This window comes from Schistocerca americana, chromosome 2, assembly GCF_021461395.2.
Source record: "Schistocerca americana isolate TAMUIC-IGC-003095 chromosome 2, iqSchAmer2.1, whole genome shotgun sequence".
Classification (NCBI taxonomy): domain Eukaryota; kingdom Metazoa; phylum Arthropoda; class Insecta; order Orthoptera; family Acrididae; genus Schistocerca; species Schistocerca americana.
This window is the reverse complement of record NC_060120.1, coordinates 834175345-834199317: the sequence shown is the minus strand read 5'-3', so window position 1 is coordinate 834199317 and position 23973 is coordinate 834175345. Positions and strand designations below refer to the sequence as shown.

At 48.2% G+C, this 23973-nt stretch overlaps 1 protein-coding gene across 1 annotated transcript in view; it reads left to right on the top strand.

The window, feature by feature from the left end:
• Positions 1 to 23690, top strand: part of LOC124594468 (ankyrin-1-like) — a 196879-nt gene extending 173189 nt beyond the window's left edge. Inside the window, exon 5 of the mRNA XM_047132842.1 lies at positions 23509 to 23690. Coding sequence (XP_046988798.1) covers positions 23509 to 23690 — 182 coding nt within the window. The remainder of the gene's footprint in view (positions 1 to 23508) is intronic.
• Positions 23691 to 23973: the final 283 nt, after the last annotated feature.

Sequence of the window (23973 nt, the reverse complement as noted above, 5' to 3'; positions counted from 1 at the left end):
TAATGAAAAGTAGTACTGACAAAATTTACATTTGTGCACTTTAAATATTAAGAGGCATACCTGTTTCATAAAAACGAAGTCCTAATGTACTGCAGCCATAGTGGCATCGTCAAATGTTAAATGCCAAATCAGCACCAGCATCGTCAAATACATATAAAACATCACATGCACGAGTCACGTGGTCAGTAGAACTACTGCTTAAAACAAGCTGCCGTACAGTAACCACAAGATGTTTGTGTCAGTTCACCAGATGTCGCTAATGTCGGCATACACTAGTTTTCAGTAATTAATTGAAACAGCGAAAATAAAGGGGGATACAAAAGTTGAAGTCTGTAATAAGCTTATAACCTATAAAAGGCATTACAGTAATAAAAAGCAATAAAAAGAAGAACACGACAAAAGTAATATTGTTATTTTTTTTTTTTTTTCATTTATTGAATTTCAATTCCCCCCAAAGGGGAGCGGGCTGGCAGCAGCTTAGTACGCCGCTCTTCAGCCGACAGATTTTGTGACAAAGATCAAGAGAACAAATAATAAAAAACAGGCGATAAAATCGGAGACTTAAAGAGTAACAAGGCGAAAAGAAATCGTGGAACTTAAAACAACAACACAGGGAGGATGACGCTAATAAAAATACATACGAAGTAGACAGGGAAAACAATAGACAATTAAAAAAAAACACGGCGACAGTCTGGATTCTATTCGCAAAGGAAATAAAATTCACACCGAGCGACAGCATGGTTTCTGTTCGCAACACGAGAAAGACAAACAAACTGAATAGTCACTGGAACACTGCACTAAAAAGTTGGAAATGTGACACCACAGTCGAGAGCAGGTGGGGGGAAACTGGACAGAAGATGGGAAAACAAAAAAGGGGGGGAAAGGAGAGTAAAAGCGAAGGGGGGAGCCGGGAAAGGAGCTGAAGGAGGATGAGGACCCAAAAGAGGGGTGGGGGGCAGACGCGACAGGGAGTGGGGTAGGCAGAGGAGGGGCATACAAAAGGACTGGGGGGGGGAAGGGAGGTAGGGAGAGGTTTAGTGGGGAGAAAAACAGGACAGAAGGGGGGGGGGAGAGGGAGCCCAGGGGAAGGACAGAGGAAAGGAGGGGGATTGAGGATCAGAGTTGATAGGAAGGATAAATGGAGGGAGAGAGGGCATCATCCGGTAGGGGGAGGTGACGGAAGCCACCTTGGGAAAGGAGATGGAGGGTGTAGAGATGGAGGGTAGGGGGGACACAACGGTGAAGACGTGGCAGGTAATATTGTTAAAAAGAGGAAGAGTTAAAAAACAGTGGTTGACATGTGCTCTAGCGCCAATATTCTAGATAATGACATAAATATTAAACACCGTTGATAGAAGTAATATTAAACAACTATGAAACAAATCGCTGAATGAGTCACAAATGGAAGAAAACATAGTGCTGCACATAATCAGCGCCCTCTGTTAGCGTTAACGCCAGAATTCCGCATAGGCGGGAAGTGGTTGGACGAACGTGACCGGCAGAGGGCCCCTCGTACCCTGCGGCACTCCGTTGCAATAAAGGAATGATAAAATTCCGCAACAGTGGATGATCCACGTTATCTGATTAATGTAGTCTATGAAATGAACAGAGAAGGAACAAGAACATACTACAGTCATGTGTAAAACGTATGAAAACGAAGTAAATATGTGATGCACTCAATACTAGGTGAACTTATCAACACACTATATATAACAGAGGCGTGCATTGTCAGCCCATCTTCGGCGGTAATCCAGTAGGATACCGCCCTTCGATTGACCATTCGGTTTAATCGGAGCGTTCGGTATTGCAGGTGCCAGGCAGCAGCAGCAGCCCCAGCCCCAGCCCCGCTCCCGCTCCCGCTCCCGCTCCCGCTCCCGCTCCCGCTCCCGGTCTGCAGCAGCGGTCCAGCCGGCAGCAGCCCGCCAGTCCTCCTGCGGCGGCGGCGGCGGCAGCAGCAGCGGCAACCGCCGCCCCGGCCGGCGTTGACGCCAGAATTCCGCATAGGCGGGAAGTGGTTGGACGAACGTGACCGGCAGAGGGCCCCTCGTACCCTGCGGCACTCCGTTGCAATAAAGGAATGATAAAATTCCGCAACAGTGGATGATCCACGTTATCTGATTAATGTAGTCTATGAAATGAACAGAGAAGGAACAAGAACATACTACAGTCATGTGTAAAACGTATGAAAACGAAGTAAATATGTGATGCACTCAATACTAGGTGAACTTATCAACACACTATATATAACAGAGGCGTGCATTGTCAGCCCATCTTCGGCGGTAATCCAGTAGGATACCGCCCTTCGATTGACCATTCGGTTTAATCGGAGCGTTCGGTATTGCAGGTGCCAGGCAGCAGCAGCAGCCCCAGCCCCAGCCCCGCTCCTGCTCCCGCTCCCGCTCCCGCTCCCGCTCCCGCTCCCGGTCTGCAGCAGCGGTCCAGCCGGCAGCAGCCCGCCAGTCCTCCTGCGGCGGCGGCAGCAGCAGCGGCAACCGCCGCCCCGGCCCCGTCCGCGGCGGCAGCAGCAGCAGCTGAGGCGTTCCTGGCCGTCGCCGTCGCCGTCGCCGTCCTGACCCTGGTCTTCGGCCGTCTTCGTCTTCATCTGTCTTTGTCTTCGTCTGTCCCCAGTTTGTGTCCTTTCCTTTTCGTTCTGTTCGTTATTGTTTCTCCCTGTCGTCATGTCCGCCCCCACCGCTACCACCACCGCCATAGTTTATACTTCCCCTTCCGCCGCCTCCACCACTATAACGTGGTGTGCCCAGTCCCACCCCCCTCCTTCCATCCCTCCTCTTCTCACTCTCCCTTCGCCCTCGCTCTTTGTCGCCCCCTCTCCAGCTTCTTCCTCCCGCTCCTCTCGATCTGATCCTTTCCCCCACTCCCCCAGCCTGTCACTGCAGCTCCGGCTCTGGTGGTGGCCCGTCGGGCCACTGTCCATGCCCAACTCTCCCCGTCGCCTTCGCCATCACCGCCGCCACCGTCATCGTCGCCGTCACCGTCGCCTTCCCCATCTCCGGCGCCGCCTGCTGCGTCCACGCCGGGACCTGTCCCTTCCCACCACCTCCCTATAGCTCCCGTCCCTCATGTCACCACCCGCCCTTCTGCCGCTGTTAAGCGCCCTAGTGGCACCACCACCTTCTCCGCCCCCAAAAAGGCCACGCCCCGTCCTCCTTCACCCCCCCCCCCCAGGGTGCCATGGATCTCTCCCCACCTGGCCCTGCTCCCTCCGCCTCTCCCCCCCCCTCTTTCTTCAAATACCTCCTCTCCCATCCCAATCTTTCCCTTCTTGAGGCCCTGAATCTCTCCCTCCTCCTCCGCCAACACTTCCCTGGTGCACCCATCTCTCTCCTCACTCCCAGACGGGATTCCGTTCTCATCTCCTCCCCCAGCCCCACCCTACATACTGACATCCTCTCCCGCCTCCCCATCACCCGTTTTGGCCCCAACGCCTCCCTCACCCCTGCTCCTTCCCCATCTCCTACCCGCCAACCCCAACTCCCGCGTCGCCCGCCGACCCTCACCGCCGTGATCACTAGGCTCAGTCCGTCGATCACGGAGGAGGAGGTGTTGGTGGAGCTCAAGGCACATCCCATGCTGGAGGTGTGGGCGGTCCGCCGCATTTTCAACTCGGCTGGCCCCACCTGCCTTATGCGGGTTTTCTACGAGGACGCCCCCTCCATTGACTGTCTCCTGAAGGAGGGTGCCCTCCTCTTCAACCAGCGTTACAGGGTCGACCCCTCCCGTTCCCCTCCTCAATCCCTGCGCTGCCAGAGGTGTCTGCGCTATAACGCGCACCCCACAGCTGAGTGCCGCGAGGCCCCCCACCTGCCCGCATTGTAGGCAAGTGCACTTCCTCAGGCAGTGCCCTAACCTCCAATGCCCTCCTTCCTGCAATACCTGCAATCTTCCCCATCCCACCTACTCCCAAAAGTGTAAAGCCCGACCCCCTCCGACCACTCCTGAACTCACCGTTCCTGTCCGTCCTCTGGACGCCCCCACCCCTCCTGGAAATTCCCTTCGTCCCCCCCCCCACCGCTGAGGACATCATCTGGTTCCTCACCATTGTCCTCCAGAATGTCCATCCCTTTCAGCACCCCCACACCCTCCAACAGGTATCCCTCGCCGCCCGTTCCATTTTCCACCTCAAACTGTACGCCACCTACTCGAACAACCAGGCCAATTTCACCTTCTCCCGCCTTGACACCCTCGTCTAAATCCCTGTCATGGCGCGACAGCAACATATCCTTTTCAACAACATCTGCTCCCTACCCGCCAACAATAACCTCTTCCTGCACACCCTTGCCACCCACCACGTGGATGCCTTCCTCCTTAATGAAACCTTCCTCCAACCCCACCACACCATCCACACTTCGCCCTATCTCCTCCACTGCTCCGATAATCCCCTCCCAATTGCGTGTGGCGGAGTTGCCATTGGTCATCACCGCCAGATCCCCGTTCGGCTCCAACCTCTCCTTCCCGACCCCACCGAACACCTGATCCTTAGTCTCTTCTTCCCCGGCCTTACCATTACCTGCGCCACCATCTATGTCCGACCCAACGCTCCTATTCCCTTCGACTTCCTCTCACACGTCGACCGTACCTTCTCCTCCTACGTGATCGCCGCCGACCTCAACATCCATTGTTGTTCCGCTGCCCAGTTATGGCGGTGGCATCGGTTCCTCTCCACCCTTCAAGGCGACCTAGTCCCCATCCCCCAGCACACCCGTCCCACATCCAACACCACTCCCGATGTTATTCTCTCCTCCCCCAACCTCCTTGGTCGCATAACAGTGGATGTCCTGGAGCCTATTGGTAGTGACCATCTCCCTGTCCTCCTCACCGTTTCAAACGGACGTCGTCCCCGACCTGACCCTCGTAATGACCCTCCCCCTATGTACGTCCATGACTATTCCCGTGCCGACTGGAATGCCTACCGGGATACCCTCTCCACCCAGGTCGATAGCCACCCTTTCACCTACCACCACCCCGATGATGTCACCCATGCTGCTTCCTTTCTCCAGCAGACCTTGTCTGAGGCCATGGAGGCCCACGTCCCTACTGTCGCCATCGACCCCCCATTGTCCTACCTTACCCCCACAGGCCATCCTCCTCCTCCGTGAATCCCGCCGTCTCTACCGTGCCTTCCTCCACACGCGTGACCCGGACACACTATGACACCACCAGCAACTCCAGTGACACATTCGTAATTTGCTCGCGGCTAAGAAACGCCAGGACTGGCGACAGACATGCACCCGTTTAAATACTACTCTACCTATCAACTCGTCCAAGTTCTGGTCAGCCTTCCGTTGCCTTACCGGAACTAAGCCCTCCCCCTATTATCTTCTTCTCCATGATGATCATCCCTTCTCTGACGCCCTTAGTAAGGCCAATCACTTTGCCTCCTATCTGTCCGATGTGTTTTCCATCCCCGATGATCCCCAGTTTGATTACTCCCTCTTCCCGGATATCCGCGATCGAACTGACACCTCTGTCCCTCCCCTCGCTCCTGGTTTCCAGTACTTGGACCACATTGCACACACGGAACTCAATACCCCTATCACTACCCAGGATCTCATTGCTACACTCCGCACAAAACGCAACACCGCTCCTGGTCACGATCGTGTCACCTACTGTCACCTTCGTGAAGCTCCTGCCTCTTTTCTCTCCACCCTGGCCAGGCTCTACAATGTAGTCCTGTCTACCGGTTACTACCCCGACCTGTGGAAAACCTCTCATATCCTCATGTTCCTTAAACCTGGCAAACCGCCGTCCACCGTCTCCTCCTACCGTCCCATCAGCCTTACCTCGGTCTTCAGCAAGGTCCTGGAATCTATCCTCACCCGACGCATCCACCAGCATCTCCGCCAGCACCGCCTCCTTCCCGTTACCCAGTGTGGCTTTCGGCCGTCTTTCTCTTCTGACGACCTTCTCCTTCACCTCACTCATCTCCTTTCCGAACAACTTAATTACCGTCGCTCCGCAATCTTCCTCTCTCTGGCCCTAGAACGTGCCTATGACCGCGTATGGCATTCCAGTCTCCTCTTCAAGCTCCAAACCTTCGTCCTTCCCATTAACTACGTCCGTCTGATCGGCTCCTATCTCTCCCACCGTCCTTCCTATGTCACCATCCATAACACAGATTCCTACACCTTTTTCCCCTCTGCCGGTGTGCCCCAATGCTCCGTCCTCTCCCCCCTTCTGTACCTTTTGTACATGGCAGACATGCCGCCGCCGTCAGCCCCCGTCCACCTTCTCCAGTTTGCCGATGACACCGCCTTCCTTGCCCTTGCCCCCACCCTACAGCGCTCCCAACACCTTCTCCAATCCCATCTTGACTGGTTCACCGCTTGGTGCAACCAGTGGTTGGTCAAGGTCAATCCCTCCAAAACCCAGGCGATCATTGTAGGCAAAACCACCCCTTCCTTCCGCCTCCTTGATTTCTATCTCACCATCTATGGCCGTCCTATCACCCTCACTCCCACCCTTAAGTACCTTGGCGTCACCCTTGACCGTCGCCTCTCCTGGACTCCTCACCTCCAGATAATCCAAGCCAACGCACGCTCCCGACTCAGTCTCCTCAAGCTCCTCTCCGGCCGCACGTGGGGTCTGGATCCCTCCACCATCCTCCACACCTATAAGTCCCTCATCCACCCTATCCTTTGTTATGCCCATCCGGCTTGGATCTCCGCCCCCCCTACCTTTTATAAATCCCTCCAAATCCTTGAACGTCATGCTCTCCGCCTCGCCTATCGCATCCGTCTCCCCTCCCCCACGCGGATCCTGTACGATCTCATCCCCTTCCCCCACCTCCTCCTTTTCCTTGAAAGGATACGGATCCTGTACACCTCCCGCAAACTCGATCCTCCTCACCCGCTCGTCTCCCCAATCCTCTCCCACCCCCGCCCGCTGCCGCGCCTGTATTCCCACGTCCCACCCGGTCTCCATCTCTCCACCCTCCTTACCCTCTCCCAAGGTGGCTTCCGCCAGCTCCCCCTCCCTGATGATGTCCTCCTCCCCTCCATCTACCAATCCTACCAACATTGATCCTCCCTCCCTCTTCCTGTATCTGTTCCTTTGGGCACCCTCCATCCCTCCCCCCCCTTCTCCCCACTTCTCCCCCGGGCATCCCCTCCCCTGTCCTTCTACTCCTCCTCCCCTCTCCTCAGCCATTGGCATCTCTGTTCTCCCCTCTCCACCCGCCCTCACCCTTCTTCCCCTCTTGGCAGGTCCCCGGACTTGCACACGCTACGTGGACTTTCGCGCGCCGGAGATCATCGCCATCTGTGTCTCGTGTGTGTGACGTCGTTTAGTGTTTTTAGTGTCCGCCGTCACGCTTCTCCGTTCACTTGTGCCATCGGATTCATCAGTGTTATGTGCGCCGTGTCAACGTGTTTTCAGTGTCCTTCTCGTCGAGTGTGAACGGCTCCGTGTTTTTTGTGTGACTGGGACCACTATTTTTTGCCCATCACTATGTTCATTTTCATTCTCCGTTCTTGTACTGTCATCGTCAACTCTATGGCTGAAGAGCAGCGTCGCATGCCGCTGCCAGCCTACCTGATTGTTCAGGTGTTAAAATAACAATAAAGTAAAAAAAAAAAGTGATTAGCCACTCCCGTCCCCCACGCGGATCCTCTATGATCTCATTCCTTTCCCCCATCTGCTCCTATTCCTCGAACATATCCGCATCCTCTACACCTCCTGCCGTCTTGAACCCCCTCACCCCCTGGTTGCTCCTCTCCTCTCCTCTCCCATCCCCGCCCCCTGCCACGTCTTCACCGTTGTGTCCCCCCTCCCCTCCATCTCTCCACCCTACATCTCCTTTCCCAAGGTGGCTTCCATCAACTTCCCCTCCCGGACAATGCCCTCTCTCCCTCCATTTATCCCTCCTATCAACTCTGATCCGCACCCCGCTCCTTTCCTCCGTCCTTTCCCTGGGCTCCCTCTTCCTCCCCCCTTCCATCCTGTGTTTTCTCCCCACCCAACCTCCCCCTATGTCCCTTCTCTCCCCCCCTCCCTCCCCCCCCCCCCCCCGGAGTCCCTTTGCATTCCCTTCCTCTGCCTTCCCCACTCCCTGGCGCGTCTGCTCAGCACCCCCCACCCTTCTTATGGGTCCTCATTCTCCATTGGCTTCTTTCCTGCCTCCCACCCTTCACTTTTCCTCTCCTTCCCCCCTTTTTTATTTCTCCATCATATGTCCTGTTTCCCCCCCACCTGCTCTCGGCTGTGGTATGTCATATTTGTGCCAACTTTTTAGTGCCGTGTTTAAGTGAGTGTTCAGTGTTGTGCGTCTTTCAACAGTGTTGCGAACAGAAACCAGACTATCGCCGTGTTTTTTTAACTGTCTGTCTGTTATTTTTCTGCTTCTTGTGTATTTTCTTAGCATCATCAACCCTGTGTTTTATATTTTAAGTTCTAGAATTTTCTGCCATTTTACCTTTAAGTCACCGATTTTATCGCCAACTATTATTTTTTATTATCTTCATCTTTTTAACACAAATTCTGTAGGCTGAAGAGCGGCGTAGTAAGCTGCTGCCAGCCCGCCCCCTTCGGGGGGAATTGAAATTCAATAAAGAAAAAAAAAAAAGCGATTAGCCCCCATCTCCGGACAATCCAAGCCAAGGCACGCTCCCGACTCTGTCTTCTCAAGCTCCTTTCCGGCCGTACGTGGGGTCTGGACCCCTCCACCTTCCTCCACACCTATGAATCCCTCATCCGCCCTATCCTTTGTTACACCCATCCGGCATGGATCTCCACCCCCCCTACCTTTTATAAATCCCTCCAAATCCTTGAACGCCATGCTCTCCGCCTCGCCTATCGCATCCGTCTCCCCTCCCCCACGCGGATCCTGTACGATCTCATCCCCTTCCCCCACCTTCTCCTCCTCCTCCTCTTCCTTGAAAGGATACGGATCCTGTACACCTCCCGCAAACTCTATCCTCCTCATCCGCTTGTCTCACCCATCCTTTCCCACCCCCGTCCACTGCCGCGCCTGTATTCCTATGTCCTACCCAGTCTCCATGTCTCCACCCTCCTTACCCTCTCCCAAGGTGGCTTCCGCCATCTCCCCCTCCCTGATGATATCCTCCTCCCCTCTATCTACCCCTCCTATCAACTTTGATCCTCCCCCCCCACTTCCTGTGTCCTTTCCTTTAGGCACCCTCCCTCCCTTCCTTTTCCCCCATCCCCACCCTCCACCCCTCTTCCCCCCCGGGCTTCCCCCTCCTCCCTTCCCCCTGTCTCCCCTGCCCATGGCATCTGCTCTCCCCTCTTCCTCCCTCCCCCACTCCTCCTCTCTTGGCAGGTCCCCGGACTCGTACACGGTCAGTGAACATTTGCGCGCCGGAGATCAACGCCTCGTGTTCTGTGTGTGCCGTCGTTTTGTGCTTAAGTGGTTCAGTGTTATTCGTTTTGTGCACCTACGTTCACGTGTGACACTTTTCGTTTCTGTCTGTGTCCAAGTGTCTGAACAATTTTATTTTGGACTCTACGCCTGTGAACGGCACCTTGTATTTTAAAATGTGTTGTCTCCGTTTATATGTCCACCATGTTTTTTCTCTATATGTCTTCATTTGTATATCTGTGTTTCTCTGCGGCCAAAGAGCGGCGTCGTATGTTGCTGCAGGCCTGCCTGTACTACAGGTTTCAAAATAACAATAAAGAAAAGAAAAGCAGTGATTAGCCCCCATCTCCGGACAATCCAAGCCAAGGCACGCTCCCAACTCCATCTCCTCAAGCTCCTTTCCGGCCGTACGTGGGGTCTGGACCCCTCCACCTTCCTCCACACCTATAAATCCCTCATCCGCCCTATCCTTTGTTAAGCCCATCTGGCATGGATCTCCCCCCCCCCCTACCTTTTATAAATCCCTCCAAATCCTTGAACGCCATGCTCTCCACCTCGCCTATCGCATCCGTGCCTCGCCTATCGCATCCGTCTCCCCTCCCCCACGCGGATCCTGTACGATCTCATCCCCTTCCCCCTCCTCCTCCTTTTCCTTGAAAGGATACGGATCCTGTACACCTCCCGCAAACTCGATCCTCCTCACCCACTCGTCTCCCCGATCCTCTCCCACCCCCACCCGCTGCCACGCCTGTATTCCCACGTCCCACCCAGTCTCCATCTCTCCACCCTCCTTACCCTCTCCCAAGGTGGCTTCCGCCAGCTCCCCCTCCCTGATGATGTTCTCCTCCCCTTCATCTACCCCTCCTATCAACTTTGATCCTCCCCCCCACTTCCTGTGTCCTTTCCTTTAGGCACCCTCCCTCCCTTCCTTTTCCTTTTCCCCCCGTCCCCTCCCTCCATCCCCCTTCCCCTGGGCTTCCCCTCCCCCTTCCTCCCTTCCCCCTGTCTCCCTTGCCCATGGCATCTGCTCTCCCCACTCCCTCTCCCACCCCCCCTCCTCCTCTCTTGGCAGGTCCCCGGACTCGTACACGGTTAGTGAACATTCGCGCGCCGGAGATCAACACCTCGTGTTCTGTGTGTGCCGTCGTTTTGTGCTTAAGTGGTTCAATGTTATTCATTTTGTGCACCTACGTTCACGTGTGACAATTTTCGTTTCTGTCTGTGTCCAAGTGTCTGAACAATTTTATCTTGGACTCTACGCCCGTGAACGGCACCTTGTTTTTTAAAAAGTGTTTGCCTCCCTTTATATGTCCACCATGTTTTTTCTCTAATTGTCTTCATTGTATCTTTGTGTTTCTCTGCGGCCAAAGAGCGGCGTAGTATGCTGCTGCAGGCCTGCCTGTATGCGGGTTTCAAAATGACAATAAAGAAAAAAAAAAGCAGTGATTAGCGTGTGTATGATGGATCATAGGAGCTCAATGGTGGATCCGGAATCATGCCTTTCAGACAAGTTCAAGGAGAAGGCAAGAACCTTATTTCGGAGGCTGGACATGATAAGCAACAGTACATCTCATTAGATACGGTAGAGCCCTTAACGCAACCACCAATATAAAGTACCGAAGGCGACAGTATTTGAGCCTCTGTAAATGTTATCCCTACGTAATTCTCCATAATTTAAGCACATAAAGTCCTTTAGCACTTCTACACACATATTTTCAAACACACACCAAAAGCAGTGAGTTGAAAGACCCTTCTGTGTGCCCAAATTAAAGCTGAAAGAAGAGTAAATAAATAAAGCGAAAATTTTTACCCTTTCCATTCCCTACAGAAGTAAAAATCAACGAAGTTGATCAGACTTCAGCACCACCACCACACACTTAATTAAAAATTGATTAGAGTAAAGCATTGTCAAATAAAAGCAAAGCAGGCATTGGGCACAAAGTCATTTTGCTAGTTATGCCGTTTAGTTGGTTCTCTATTTGATTGCTTTATAAATTTCAAGCTCCTCTAACAAATTAAGAGCACGGCCTTAATCCACTCTGTGAAGAATACGCATACAACTCTCATTGCTTCCTACGGAATGACCAGTATCAGATAAATGCTGTCCCAAAGCCGTTTTCTTTCGTGGCTGTGAATGTTCTTTATACCTTAATTTAAAAGAGCGGCCTGTTTGACCGATATAATATTTGTCAGTTGTTGCTGAAAACATGTAATGCCTAATGTGGAAGAACAGTTGATAACTCCGATGATAGTGGTTTGCTGACAGTCCACTGACGTAATATCTTTCCAATCTACTGTCAACAATTACGCTCAGTGCATTTTTGATTGACGTTGTCTCATTAACTAATGGGTTTGAATTCCAGTTCACTAATGAAATGGAAAGAGCAAAGTCTGCGCCATATCAGTCTACATTCGAAGAAGGGAGAGATGGCGCCTCCTCCGAGCCGTGCAGGCCTTCCTAAGGGTCTGCAGGCGGTGCTACTGCTGTGCGCCTTGTCTGGAGCGTCCCCGTTTCGCCCTCGTGGGTGTCTGCTCGCTGTCTGCTCCCGTCTCTACAGTTTCTCTGTCTTAGCAGTAATTCTGTACCTCGGCCTCTGTGCGTTGCAAGACTTGAGTCACTCAGTAAATCACGAAGCGTGGCGTCGCTGGTTCTTACCAGGTTCAGTCGCCACTGTATTGATCACTATTGCAACACCTGCTGTCATGCTTCACTGCTGGTATCACTGTAAGAAAACATTTGAGGAGCTGATTGAAGATATTCACGTACCAGAGACAGTGTTTGGATGTGTCGTCAGGCCAGAAGACGGGAAAATAAAGATTTTCCTTATTACTGTGTCATTTTTGAGTTTCTTCGCCTTAATTGCTAGCATCGGCCACTGTTACATTCGAAAATACATATTTCTTTTCACTGTCCTTCTTGACACTTTTGTTACATTTCTAGTCTTACTCCAGTTCTTGGTACTTTGTGCGACCCTCTCCCGAAACTTCAGATCTCTCAACTTCGCGCTAGTGGCCGATCTCCGTTGCGAGTATTTGCAGCACAGACGGCTGGACTTAATAAGTCTGTTCAGAAGATCTGCAGGCCACTCCGTTTCCACAGTGAATCAATTAAATCTCGCACAGAGACACTTAGTAACACCACGCAAACGATTACTGGAGATTCAAGTTCACCACATGAAACTAAGCTGTATCACCTCCTCTTTGAATGATGACTATTCATTCACAATCGCTGCATTTGTAATACAGAATCTTCTAACAACCATAATATTTGTGTTCTGGGGAATTTCACTCTTTTTGATGGAATATAATGTATTTGTAATTGAAATTCCATTTATGATATGCATCATCACAGTATTAATTCTACAAGTAATGTGCTTAGTTGTTACCTGTCAAGTGACATCATCAGAAGCAAATAAGACAGCTATATTCGCCGAAGCATTACTCATTTGGAACACCGCAGGTTTGTAATGTACACTTTATTATTGCAATTGTGCTATATTGTGCGTTGTTAACGGTATGGTGTTGGAATAGGTAATATGTTCGGTACAAAACCAGTGATTGCAAAACTTACTTTCGACTTTGGTACTCTAATTAGTGGCATACTGATATGCTCTTCAGTGTGTGACTTTATACCCACGTGTGACGTTCTAAAAGGTTCCTTCGGAAGTAAAGCTGGGTACTGCGACTCGTTAATAGCAGGAAAACACGACTGCTGTCAAGGATCGATAGAGCCAGAAAGCGTTCAAGGACAAGTTGGATTATGTTTTATGACACGCATGAGGTCAGTTAATCCCACAATTTTTATATGATTTGTGATATATTTGTTGAGATCATGTGTCACATTACAGGGTACATAAACATAATACGTTTGTCTGTTCAACTACATATTAGCCATTAACAGATTTTTAAATACGTAATGTACTGGATTTACGAACAAAAACACTGTCGTTTGCACTGCTCATGCTGTGAGTGAAACATATATCAAATAATGCAAAACATCAAAATATTTGGATTTTATGCAACACACTCTGCTAGAGGAACATAATGAAGTATTCATAACAAAAAAAACTGTAAAATTCTGTCTGTTGCACTACACATGCTCCTAGGTTTTCAGTAAAAGTTCCCGCATCACATAGAACAGGATAGAGGAGAGATTATTTTGTGTCGCAACCCGATAAAATGTAAGCAGGCCAGTGCAATAAACTTGTAAGCGAGTGGAAAGCAAGATCGAGGCAACGTGGATAGACGAAAATGCTGTTGAGAGCGAGCGTCACGACTCCAAGTAACCTGAGCTCACATCGGTAACGCAGGACGAAACCAGAATCGCCTTGCACAACAACAGATGAATAAACAGAGATTCAGATCAAAGGCCAAGTCCAGAAAATCTCGAAAAAGGCTTCAGTGAGGAGACATGAATTGCCGATCCACCCCGGAGCCGGTTATATACTATAAGTTCTTGTAGAGGTCTAATGGCCATCCCATGCAACGTGTTTCTTGCAACCCTGGAGTTGCGGATATCGCTACCCCTCTCCAGATCGATCCCCATGGAGATGCAGAGCCAGAATATTAGAATTTCAGTTCAGACTTTACATTTTATTCGCTACCTGTCAGACATTTAGTGCTAATGGGCATGCGACTGAAGGTTTTTGTGGTTGCACACTGAACCGCTGTCTTATTTCACAGACACGCTTTTTATATTAAGGAAATAAATATGGTTTTGTAATTAATTGGTTTAAAAATATATTGTTTATGGTTTGAGACGGTAGAGATGTAAAAATCATATTCAGTGACAGACAGTCTTTGAGGTAAGTTCCACTGCTATAGGTACGAGCATAGTTATTAACTTCAAATTGTAATGAATTGTCAATGAAAAATTTAATAAATGAATACATATATTTTGAAAATGCGATAAAATGTATAATTCAGGAAGAACCTCATTGAATGCAACTTCAGCTGAATACTACGAACTATTCTCGATCCTTCGTTTTGCACGATACAAGTAAATAATCTCTTTCTTCAGAGCTACCCAAAACTATAGCAGAATAGGAGCATGACTCCCTTCCAACCTACTGGTCAGGATCACTGCTGACTCAGGCATTGGGGACAGTCTCCCGAAGTATCACTTTCGATATTTTGGGTTCGAAGCTATTACACGACTGTTCTTGTTGTGGTCTTCAGTCAAGAGACTGGTATGATGCAGCTCTTCATGCTACTCTATCCTGTGCAAGCTTCTTCATCTCCCAGTATCTACTGCAACCTACATCCTTCTGAATCTGTTTAGTGTATTCATCTCTTGGTCTCCCTCTACGATTTTTGCCCTCCACGCTGCCCTCCAATACTAAATTGGTGATCCCTTGATGCCTCAGAATATGCCCATCAATCGATCCCTTCTTCTTGTCACGTTGTGACACAAATTTCTCTTCTCTCCAATTCTATTCAGTTACGTGATCTATCCATCTTCTGTAGCACCACATTTCGAAAGCTTCTACTCTCTTCTTGTCTAAACTGTTTATCGTCCACGTTTCACTTCCATACATGGCTACACTCCATACAAGTACTTTCAGAAACGACTTCCTGACACTTAAACCTACACTCGATGTTAACAAATTTCTCTTCTTCAGAAACGCTTTCCTTGCCATTGCCAGTCTACATTTTATATCCTCTCTACTTCGACCATCATCAGTTATTTTTCTCCCCAAATAGCAAAAAATCATTTACTACTTTAAGCGTCTCATTTTTTAATATAATCCCCGCAGCATCACCCGATTTAATTCGACTACATTCCATTATTCTCGGTTTGCTTTTGTTGATGTTCATCTCATATCCTCCTTGCAAGACACTGTCCATCCCGCACAGCTGCTCTTCCAGGTTCTTTGCTGTCTCTGACAGAATTACAATGTCATCGGTGAACATCAAAGTTTTTATTTCTTCTCCATCGATGTTAATACCTACTCCGAATTTTTCTTTTGTTTTCTTTACTGTTTGCTCAATATACAGATTGAATAACATTGGCGATAGGCCACAACCCTGTCTCACTCCCTTCCCAGCCACTGCTTCCCTTTCATGCCCCTCGACTCTTATAACTGCCATCTGGTTTCCGTTCAAATTGTAAATAGCCTTTCACTCCCTGTATTTTACCTCTGCCACCTTCAGAATTTGAAAGAGAGTATTCCAATCAACATTGTCAAAAGCTTTCTCTAAGTCTACAAATGCTAGAAACGTAGGTTAGCCTTTCCTTAATCTATTTTCTAAGATAAATCGTATTGCCTCACGCGTTCCAACATTTCTGCGGAATCCAAACTGAACTTCACCGAGATCGGCTTCTACCAGTTTTTCCATTCGTCATTACACGATTACATCGCTCAAAATCGGACATCTATTCCTCGTGGGAAATCGGTTATCCTTGTTGAGATTATCGTAATTCATGCAGAATTGTACTGGCTCTCGTGTAAATAGACCCAATAGGTTGGTGCTCGCCCTTAAATTTTGATGTTTTCTAAATTAAATACCGAGCTAGGTGTCGCAATGGCTAGCACACTGGACTCGCCTTCGGGAGGACAACGGTTCAAACCCGCGTCCGACCATCCCGATTTAGATTTTCCTTGATTTCCCTAAATCACTTGAGGCAAATGCCGGGACTGTTCCTTTGAAAGGGCACGTCCGTCTTCCTTCCCTAATCCGATGGGACCGATGAACTCACTGTTTGGTCCCCTCCGCCGAATCAACCAACCAGCCCAATTCAAACTGCGCTTATCTGCCGGACCATGTCGATAAAACGTCCAGAATTCGAGAGACTCGATTTTTTCCCGGTATGCAGTTAGCTGGTTATTAAGAAGATTTAAAGAACTCTACTGTCCTATTACAAGATAAGCTTAGTTTGACCTCAGTTTGCTTATTTCGTGATGTACTTCATATTCATGTATAGTTCTGGATTTATTTGCTGCCTGACAAAAAAGTGAAGCACCCAGAAGGGGAAGGGGAAACGAAATAAAAATTCATGGCTTGATAGGGTGTGTGATGTTATTTCCATGATTTCAATGCCGAACCAAATTTGCAAAGAACTTGGCTGTATGAACCCGCATATTAATATTGACATTGTGCTCCCTCTGGCTGGGATGCTTGAATCGGTCATAAAGTAGTTTTATCCTCTCCTGAGGCGAAGCGACCCACCAGTGTAGTAATTTGTTCTTCGTGTCCCGCTACTGGCATTGCGACAGAAAAGAGTCCGAGCTGGTTCTATTGGGAACAGATGTGGCGGCCTCGGCCGCAGCTGTACCTCGACATCTTGCAGGCAGTTGATAGAGACACGTTGCATGTATGGACGAACATTGCACTGCTGAAAAGTGGCACCACGATACTGTCGCATGAGGGATAACACATGATGACGCAGTATGTCCAAAACGCAGCGTTGCGCCGTCAGATTTACCTCGACCAGTACCAGCTATGCCTTGAAGTCATACCCGATGGCTTCCCACATCGTGACGCCCGAACATTAGAATCCCGGGATATCTCACCAGGTCGCCGCCATAGTCAGCAACGATTGTCATGAGGGGTAGTGGAGAACCAAAATCCATCCTTCAACGCAACGTGGTGCCACTCGTCAGCAACCCATGCTTCCCAGTCACAGTCACGACATCACAGTAAACGCAGACGTTTGTGTTGAGCTAACGGCAGCCTACCCTAGTCTGGCTCCTTCTAGTCTTCTGTCAATGGTGTGGGATGACAAAATATTGGAGATGATCTTTGCTTACTCTAGGATGGCAGGCATAGATGTGAACAGGTTACGATGTGCTTGGAGCACAATACGGCGATCCCCCCTTGCGGTAGTCAGGCGTAGTCGACCAGAATCTTGACAGCGAGTATGCCTGCCCTCGCGTTCCTATGCTGTCCAACATCGGGCCACTGGCACGTCTAATTGCACGATTCGACCAAATGGCAAAATGGAGATCCACAATGAAGCTCTACAGGGTTATTACAAATGATTGAAGCGATTTCACAGCTCTACAATAACTTTATTATTTGAGATATTTTCACAATGCTTTGCACACACATACAAAAACTCAAAAAGTTTTTTTAGGCATTCACAAATGTTCGATATGTGCCCCTTTAGTGATTCGGCAGACATCAAGCCGATAATCAAGTTCCTCCCACACTCGGCGCAGCATGTCTCCATCAATGAGTTCGAAATCATCGTTGATGCGAGCTCGCAGTTCTGGCACGTTTCTTGGTAGAGGAGGTTTAAACACTGAATCTTTCACATAACCCCACAGAAAGAAATCGCTTGGGGTTAAGTTGGGAGAGCGTGGAGGCCATGACATGAATTGCTGATCATGATCTCCACCACACCCGATCCATCAGTTTTCCAATCTCCTGTTTAAGAAATGCCGAACATCCTGATGGAAGTGCGGTGGAGCACCATCCTGTTGAAAGATGAAGTCGGCGCTGTCGGTCTCCTGTTGTGGCATGAGCCAATTTTCCAGCATGTCCAGATACACGTGTCCTGTAACGTTTTTTTCGCAGAAGAAAAAGGGGCCGTAAACTTTAAACCGTGAGATTGCACAAAACACGTTAACTTTTGGTGAATTGCGAATTTGCTGCACGAATGCGTGAGGATTCTCTACCGCCCAGATTCGCACATTGTGTCTGTTCACTTCACCATTAAGAAAAAATGTTGCTTCATCACTGAAAACAAGTTTCGCACTGAACGCATCCTCTACCATGAGCTGTTGCAACCGCGCCGAAAATTCAAAGCGTTTGACTTTGTCATCGGGTGTCAGGGCTTGTAGCAATTGTAAACGGTAAGGCTTCTGCTTTAGCCTTTTCCGTAAGATATTCCAAACCGTCGGCTGTGGTACGTTTAGCTCCCTACTTGCTTTATTCGTCGACTTCCGCGGGCTACGCGTGAAAGCCCGCACGCGTTCAACCGTTTCTTCGCTCACTGCAGGCCGACCCGTTGATTTCCCCTTACAGAGGCATCCAGAAGCTTTAAACTGCGCATACCATCGCCGAATGGAGTTAGCAGTTGGTGGATCTTTGTTGAACTTCGTCCTGAAGTGTCGTTGCACTGTTATGACTGACTGATGTGAGTACATTTCAAGCACGACATACGCTTTCCCGGCTGCTGTCGCCATTTTGTCTCACTGCGCCCTCGAGCGCGCTGGCGGCAGAAACCTGAAGTGCGACTTCAGCCGAACAAAACTTTATGAGGTTTTCCACGTATCTGTAGTGTGTCGTGACCATATGTCAACGAATGGAGCTACAGTGAATTTATGAAATCGCTTCAATCATTTGTAATAGCCCTGTATTAGGTGCCGATAATGGTGTCCCATACGCGGCAACTCCGTGCCCTTTACACTGATTACTCAACATCTAATGTTTCTCACAGCCCTTAATACCTTACTAGGATTGGTGATAGCACGAAATATGAACAGCATGAACACAGTCTGAAGGCGATTCTACCTCTCACAGAAAAGTGCAACTCTAATCTTTTATCATAATGATTCAATCTGCTCCAGTTGTATACTTTACAAATCGAGTATTTGGATAAAATCATACGCACGACCCGGATTTCAGGACACAAATCCCATCTTCAGGCGCTACATAAAAAAAGGAAAACTAGGAGGGATTCTTCATACAATTAATTAACATTAAAATGTTCCATACAAGTGTGAACATCAGGTTATACCCTGATTCATACCAGTCGGGAAAAAAAGTCCAGCGAATTTATCAAGTATCACGTGAGATCCCGTGCGGGTAGGGCACAAAAAAGTCCTCTGAGTCAACCAGTACCACATCGGGTAAATGCGGCTTAACCGATAAAACATGCATGTAACAGCAAAAAAGCACACGTCCCCAGCCTAATGTAACCCATGAACCAACTGCGAACGACTAGACATGTGGCATGGGTCTTAAGAAATAAAAATGAAGACGCAAAAGCCTTAGAATACCAGTTTATGAACCTCAAAAGTAGCTTACTACGTTAAGTGCCAGCGCGCCGCATATTGTGGAAGCCCAGTAAGACTCGTCAGCAGACAGCCGCGCGAAACGCAATGAGTTCCTGTGTACACATATGCGTGGTCGCCACTGGAACTAATATCGAGGGCCGAGGGACCACCGAAAAAGTCATAGCTAACAGGAAGGTCTCGCCAGCGCATTTTCTGTCAAACACCACCCGCTATTAACAGCGGTAACCCACACTCGTTATGCATCGCATTAGCTAAGACAGGTGTAGTACAGAGAAAACAATAGAAGCAAGACATGCATTGAAACTTCCTGGCAGATTAAAACTGTGCGCTGTACCGAGACTCGAACTCGGGACCTTTGTCTTTCGCAGTCAAGTGCACTACCATCTGAGCAACCCAATCACGAGTCACGAACCCTAGAGCTGTGAGGACGGGTCGTTAGTCGTGCTTGGATTGCTCAGATAGTAGAGCACTTGCCCGTGATAGGCAAAGGTCCTGAGTTCGGGTCTCGGTCCAGCACACAGTTTTAATCTGCCAGGTAGTTTCTAATATCAGCGCACACTCCGCTGCAGAGCGAAAATCTCATTCTGAAGACATGCATTATACGACGCAATTGTCAAGAAACTGATGGTGTGTACGTGTACCAAGTGACAGTGACATCCGACGATGTATTTTGGATGCTTCACTTTTTTCTGTTAGACTGTGTATTGCGACATCGTTAGACTACTAACGTTCAGCGCAAAATTCTTTTGAATGCCAATTTTATTGTTCGTGTTCATTTCTACTTTAAGTGTGTTGAAGCGCTTAAGTGAACAGTGATTTTTTTAAGGGTTGGGGCTGGTGGTGTCGTTGGAGAATGACTCGCTATCTCGTGATTTTTCAGTACTAATCTAGATGCAACAGTTTCAGAAAACGTTCAATTTTAGTTGTTATGTTATTCCTTCGTGGGGGGCTTATATAGATCATGACGTTTGTAAGTGTTGCGGATAAGATGTTCCTCAGATAATGATTCGGTAATCTGACTTCTTAATCATCTCGTCGCATTTTTTTGCAATGTTTGCTGGGTTAAATCTGTTTGTGTTTTAGACAAACTCGAATTGCTCCACAAATCCACGTGTTTCAGAATGAGTGTGGGTTGTGGGAGTGGTAAGGGAGTGAGCATACTCACAGAAAGAGTTTCACAAAAAATTTTGACGCAAACTATTTACATAGGGCACACGCTGATAACCTGAGCATATGTAATTGTTCAGTTAAGCACTTATAAAATAGTTGTTGAAATGTTTGGAATCGCCAATGGTCAGTTCAGACATGTAACAAATTATTTGGTGTGTTTCGTAACGTCTGTGGTCGCCGCAGTGCCTGTTCGTTTGGACATGCATGCATGTCCAAAGGAACTTCGTATCGTAATCAGAACAACACAGCCACTGCAATATCGTATTTATCTGCCGACATCAGTCAAGCGACTTTTCGAGTACAACGTCTGACCTGTGCGGGAATATACGTAATGAATGTTCGAGTTCAGGTCGTAGACGCATTTTTGACAACATATGGAAGTTTAATGTTTGGGTGTGGTCCAGAGTCGTGAACGAATAGCCAAATGGTAAGGCGATCCATCGCGATAAGCGGGAAATCCGGGTTTGAGTCCCGGTCCGGCACAAATTTTCATTGCCGTCATTCCATTCTACTGCTGATGATAGTCCTTATTCGCAATTGCGAGTTCATTTCATGTGTTTCGTAATGGCTGTGGTCGCACAGTGCCTGTTCCTCCAGACAGGCATGCATGTCCGAAGTAACTTTGCGTTATAATCAGAATAACACAGGCGCTGCATTATCGTTCTTTCCCATTAGGCAGTTGAAGACTACGTCAGGATCTGCCAACCAATAATAACTTACGATTGTTTTCTTAGGAAGTGTGGGACAAATCCTGCACTTGTCTGAAGAGACCAGGCTGCATTCAATACATTCTCTTGTCTGCCTACCTACGCACCATGAAGCTAATGGGGATGGGGAAATAGGAAGGTGGGATTCACTGTTGTTCGCAATGGGCGTATAGAGGGAAATTTTATAGACCTTCCAGTTGCTTTCAAAAACCTTCCTGTAAATTTATAGGTAGCGGTAAGTATGAGGCAAATCTTCAGTGTCTTATGTCCCACAATATAAGCTGAGCATTCTACTGATGTAGCTGTGGTGTCCAGCAGTGAGGCTTGACGCTTCATGTACTGACAACTCTCCCTGCCGTAACGCCACAATGTTTGCATGGTTTATCCTTCGAAAGACGTTGCTGTTGTTGTTGTTGTGGTCTTCAGTCCTAAGACTGGTTTGATGCAGCTCTCCATGCTACTCTATCCTGTGCAAGCTTCTTCATCTCCCAGTACTTACTGCAACCTATATCCTTTTGAATCTGCTTAGTGTATTCATCTCTTGGTCTCCCCTACGATTTTTACCCTCCACGCTGCCTTCCAATGCTAAATTTGTGATCCCTTGATGCCTCAGAACATGTCCTACCAACCGGTCCCTTCTTCTTTCTCAAGTTGTGACACAAACTCCTCTTCTCCCCAATTCTATTCAATGCCTCCTCATTAGTTACGTGGTCTACCCATCTAATCTTCAGCATTCTTCTGTAGCCAACATTTCGAAAGCTTCTATTCTCTTCTCGTCCAAACTACTTATCGTCCACGTTTCACTTCCATACATGGCTACACTCCATACAAATACTTTCAGAAACGACTTCCAGACACTTAAATCAATACTCGATGTTAACAAATTTCTCTTCTTCAGAATCGCTTTCCTTGCCATTGCCAGTCTACATTTTATATCCTCTCTACTTCGATCATCATCAGTTATTTTGTTCCCCAAATAGCAAAACTCCTTTACTACTTTAAGTGTCTCATTTCCTAATCTAATTCCTTCAGCATCACCCGACTTAATTTGACTACATTCCATTATCCTCGTTTTGCTTTTGTTGATGTTTATCTTACATCATCCTTTCAAGACACACTGTCCATTCAGTTCAAATGCTCTTCCAAGTCCTTTGCTATCTCTGACAGAATTACAATGTCATCGACGAACATCAAAGTTTTCATTTCTTCTCCATGGATTTTAATTCCTACTCTGAATTTTTCTTTTGTTTCCTTTACTGCTTGCTCAATGTACAGATTATGTAACATCGGGGAGAGGTTACAACCCTGTCTCACTCCCTTCCGAACCACTGCTTCCCTTTCATTCCCCTCGACTCTTATAACTGCCATCTGGTTTCTGTGCAAATTGTAAATAGCCTTTCGCTCCCTGTATTTTACCCCTGCCACCTTGAGAATATGAAAGAGAGTATTCCACACAACATTGTCAAAAGCTTTCTCTAAGTCTACAAATGCTAGAAACGTAGGTTTGCCTTTCCTTAATCTATTTTCTACGATAAGTCGTAGGGTCAGTATTGCCTCACGTGTTCCAACATTTCTACGGAATCCAAACTGATCTTCCCCAAGGTCGGCTTCTACTAGTTTTTCCATTCGTCTGTAAAGAATTCGCGTTAGAATTTTGCAGCCGTGACTTATTAAACTGATAGTTTGGTAATTTTCACATCTGTCAACACCTGCTTTCTTTGCGATTGGAATTATTATATTCTTCTTGAAGTTTGAGGGTATTTCGACTGTGTCATACATCTTGCTCACCAGATGGTAGAGTTTTGTCAGAACTGGCTCTCCCAAGGCCGTCAGTAGTTCTAGAAAGACGTTCTGAGGCATATTGACAAACTAAGCAGTGTATCGACCATACTGTCAGTTCATGACTGGAGACTGTGTGCACTCTAGTGAGCTGAACTGACAGGGGAGGCCAGCCTTGGTGTCCGAGCGGTTCTAGGCGCTTCAGTCTGGAACTGCGCGACTGCTATGGTCGCAGGTTCGAATCCTGCCTCGGGCATGGATGTGTGTGATGTCCTTAGGTTAGATAGGTTTAAGTAGATCTAAATTCTAGGTGACTGATGACCTCCAATGTTAAGTCCCATAGTCCTCAGAGCCTTTTGAACCATTTTTGACAATGGAGGTCAACTGTCTCCTTCGTTTCTGAGTTGACTGAATTACTGTGCTCCTGAGGTCAAACGAGACAAAGAAAGAAAGAAAGAAAGAAAACCTATCACGTTATGAGAATGGTGTGAATCTTATTTTAAGCCATGTACAATCCAACCACCACAGTGTGTGACCCTTATTTCTGCAGGTGGTGGCAGTGAAGAAATCTCGCAGCAGCTACGCCAGCTGTCGCAGCAGGTGCGTCACAGCCCCGTCACGTTCAGCGCGTGTTCCCTGTTCAGCGTGGACGGCCGGCTGCTGACGGGATACGTGGCTGCGGTCGTCACATACGCCATCATACTCACACAGTTCAACACAGGAAGCTGTTAACATTGTTCACGTTCAAGGCTACAGTGTTATAAAAATCATATTGCTGTTAATAGCACGCTCCTCGTGAAACCTGTCTAGAAAGCTGCAAAGCCAAGTAGATATACTGCTTGTATACAGTCAGCCCATAAGCTGAGTGATTAGTGTTGCATTTTCGTATAAATTATTGTAGATAAATTTACTTCTCTGTATGTAAAATCTGTTATTTCTCTACATCACTGAAGAAAGAGATATGTTTCATTGTATCAGGTACATAGCAACCTGTGATGCGACACATCAGAAGTGA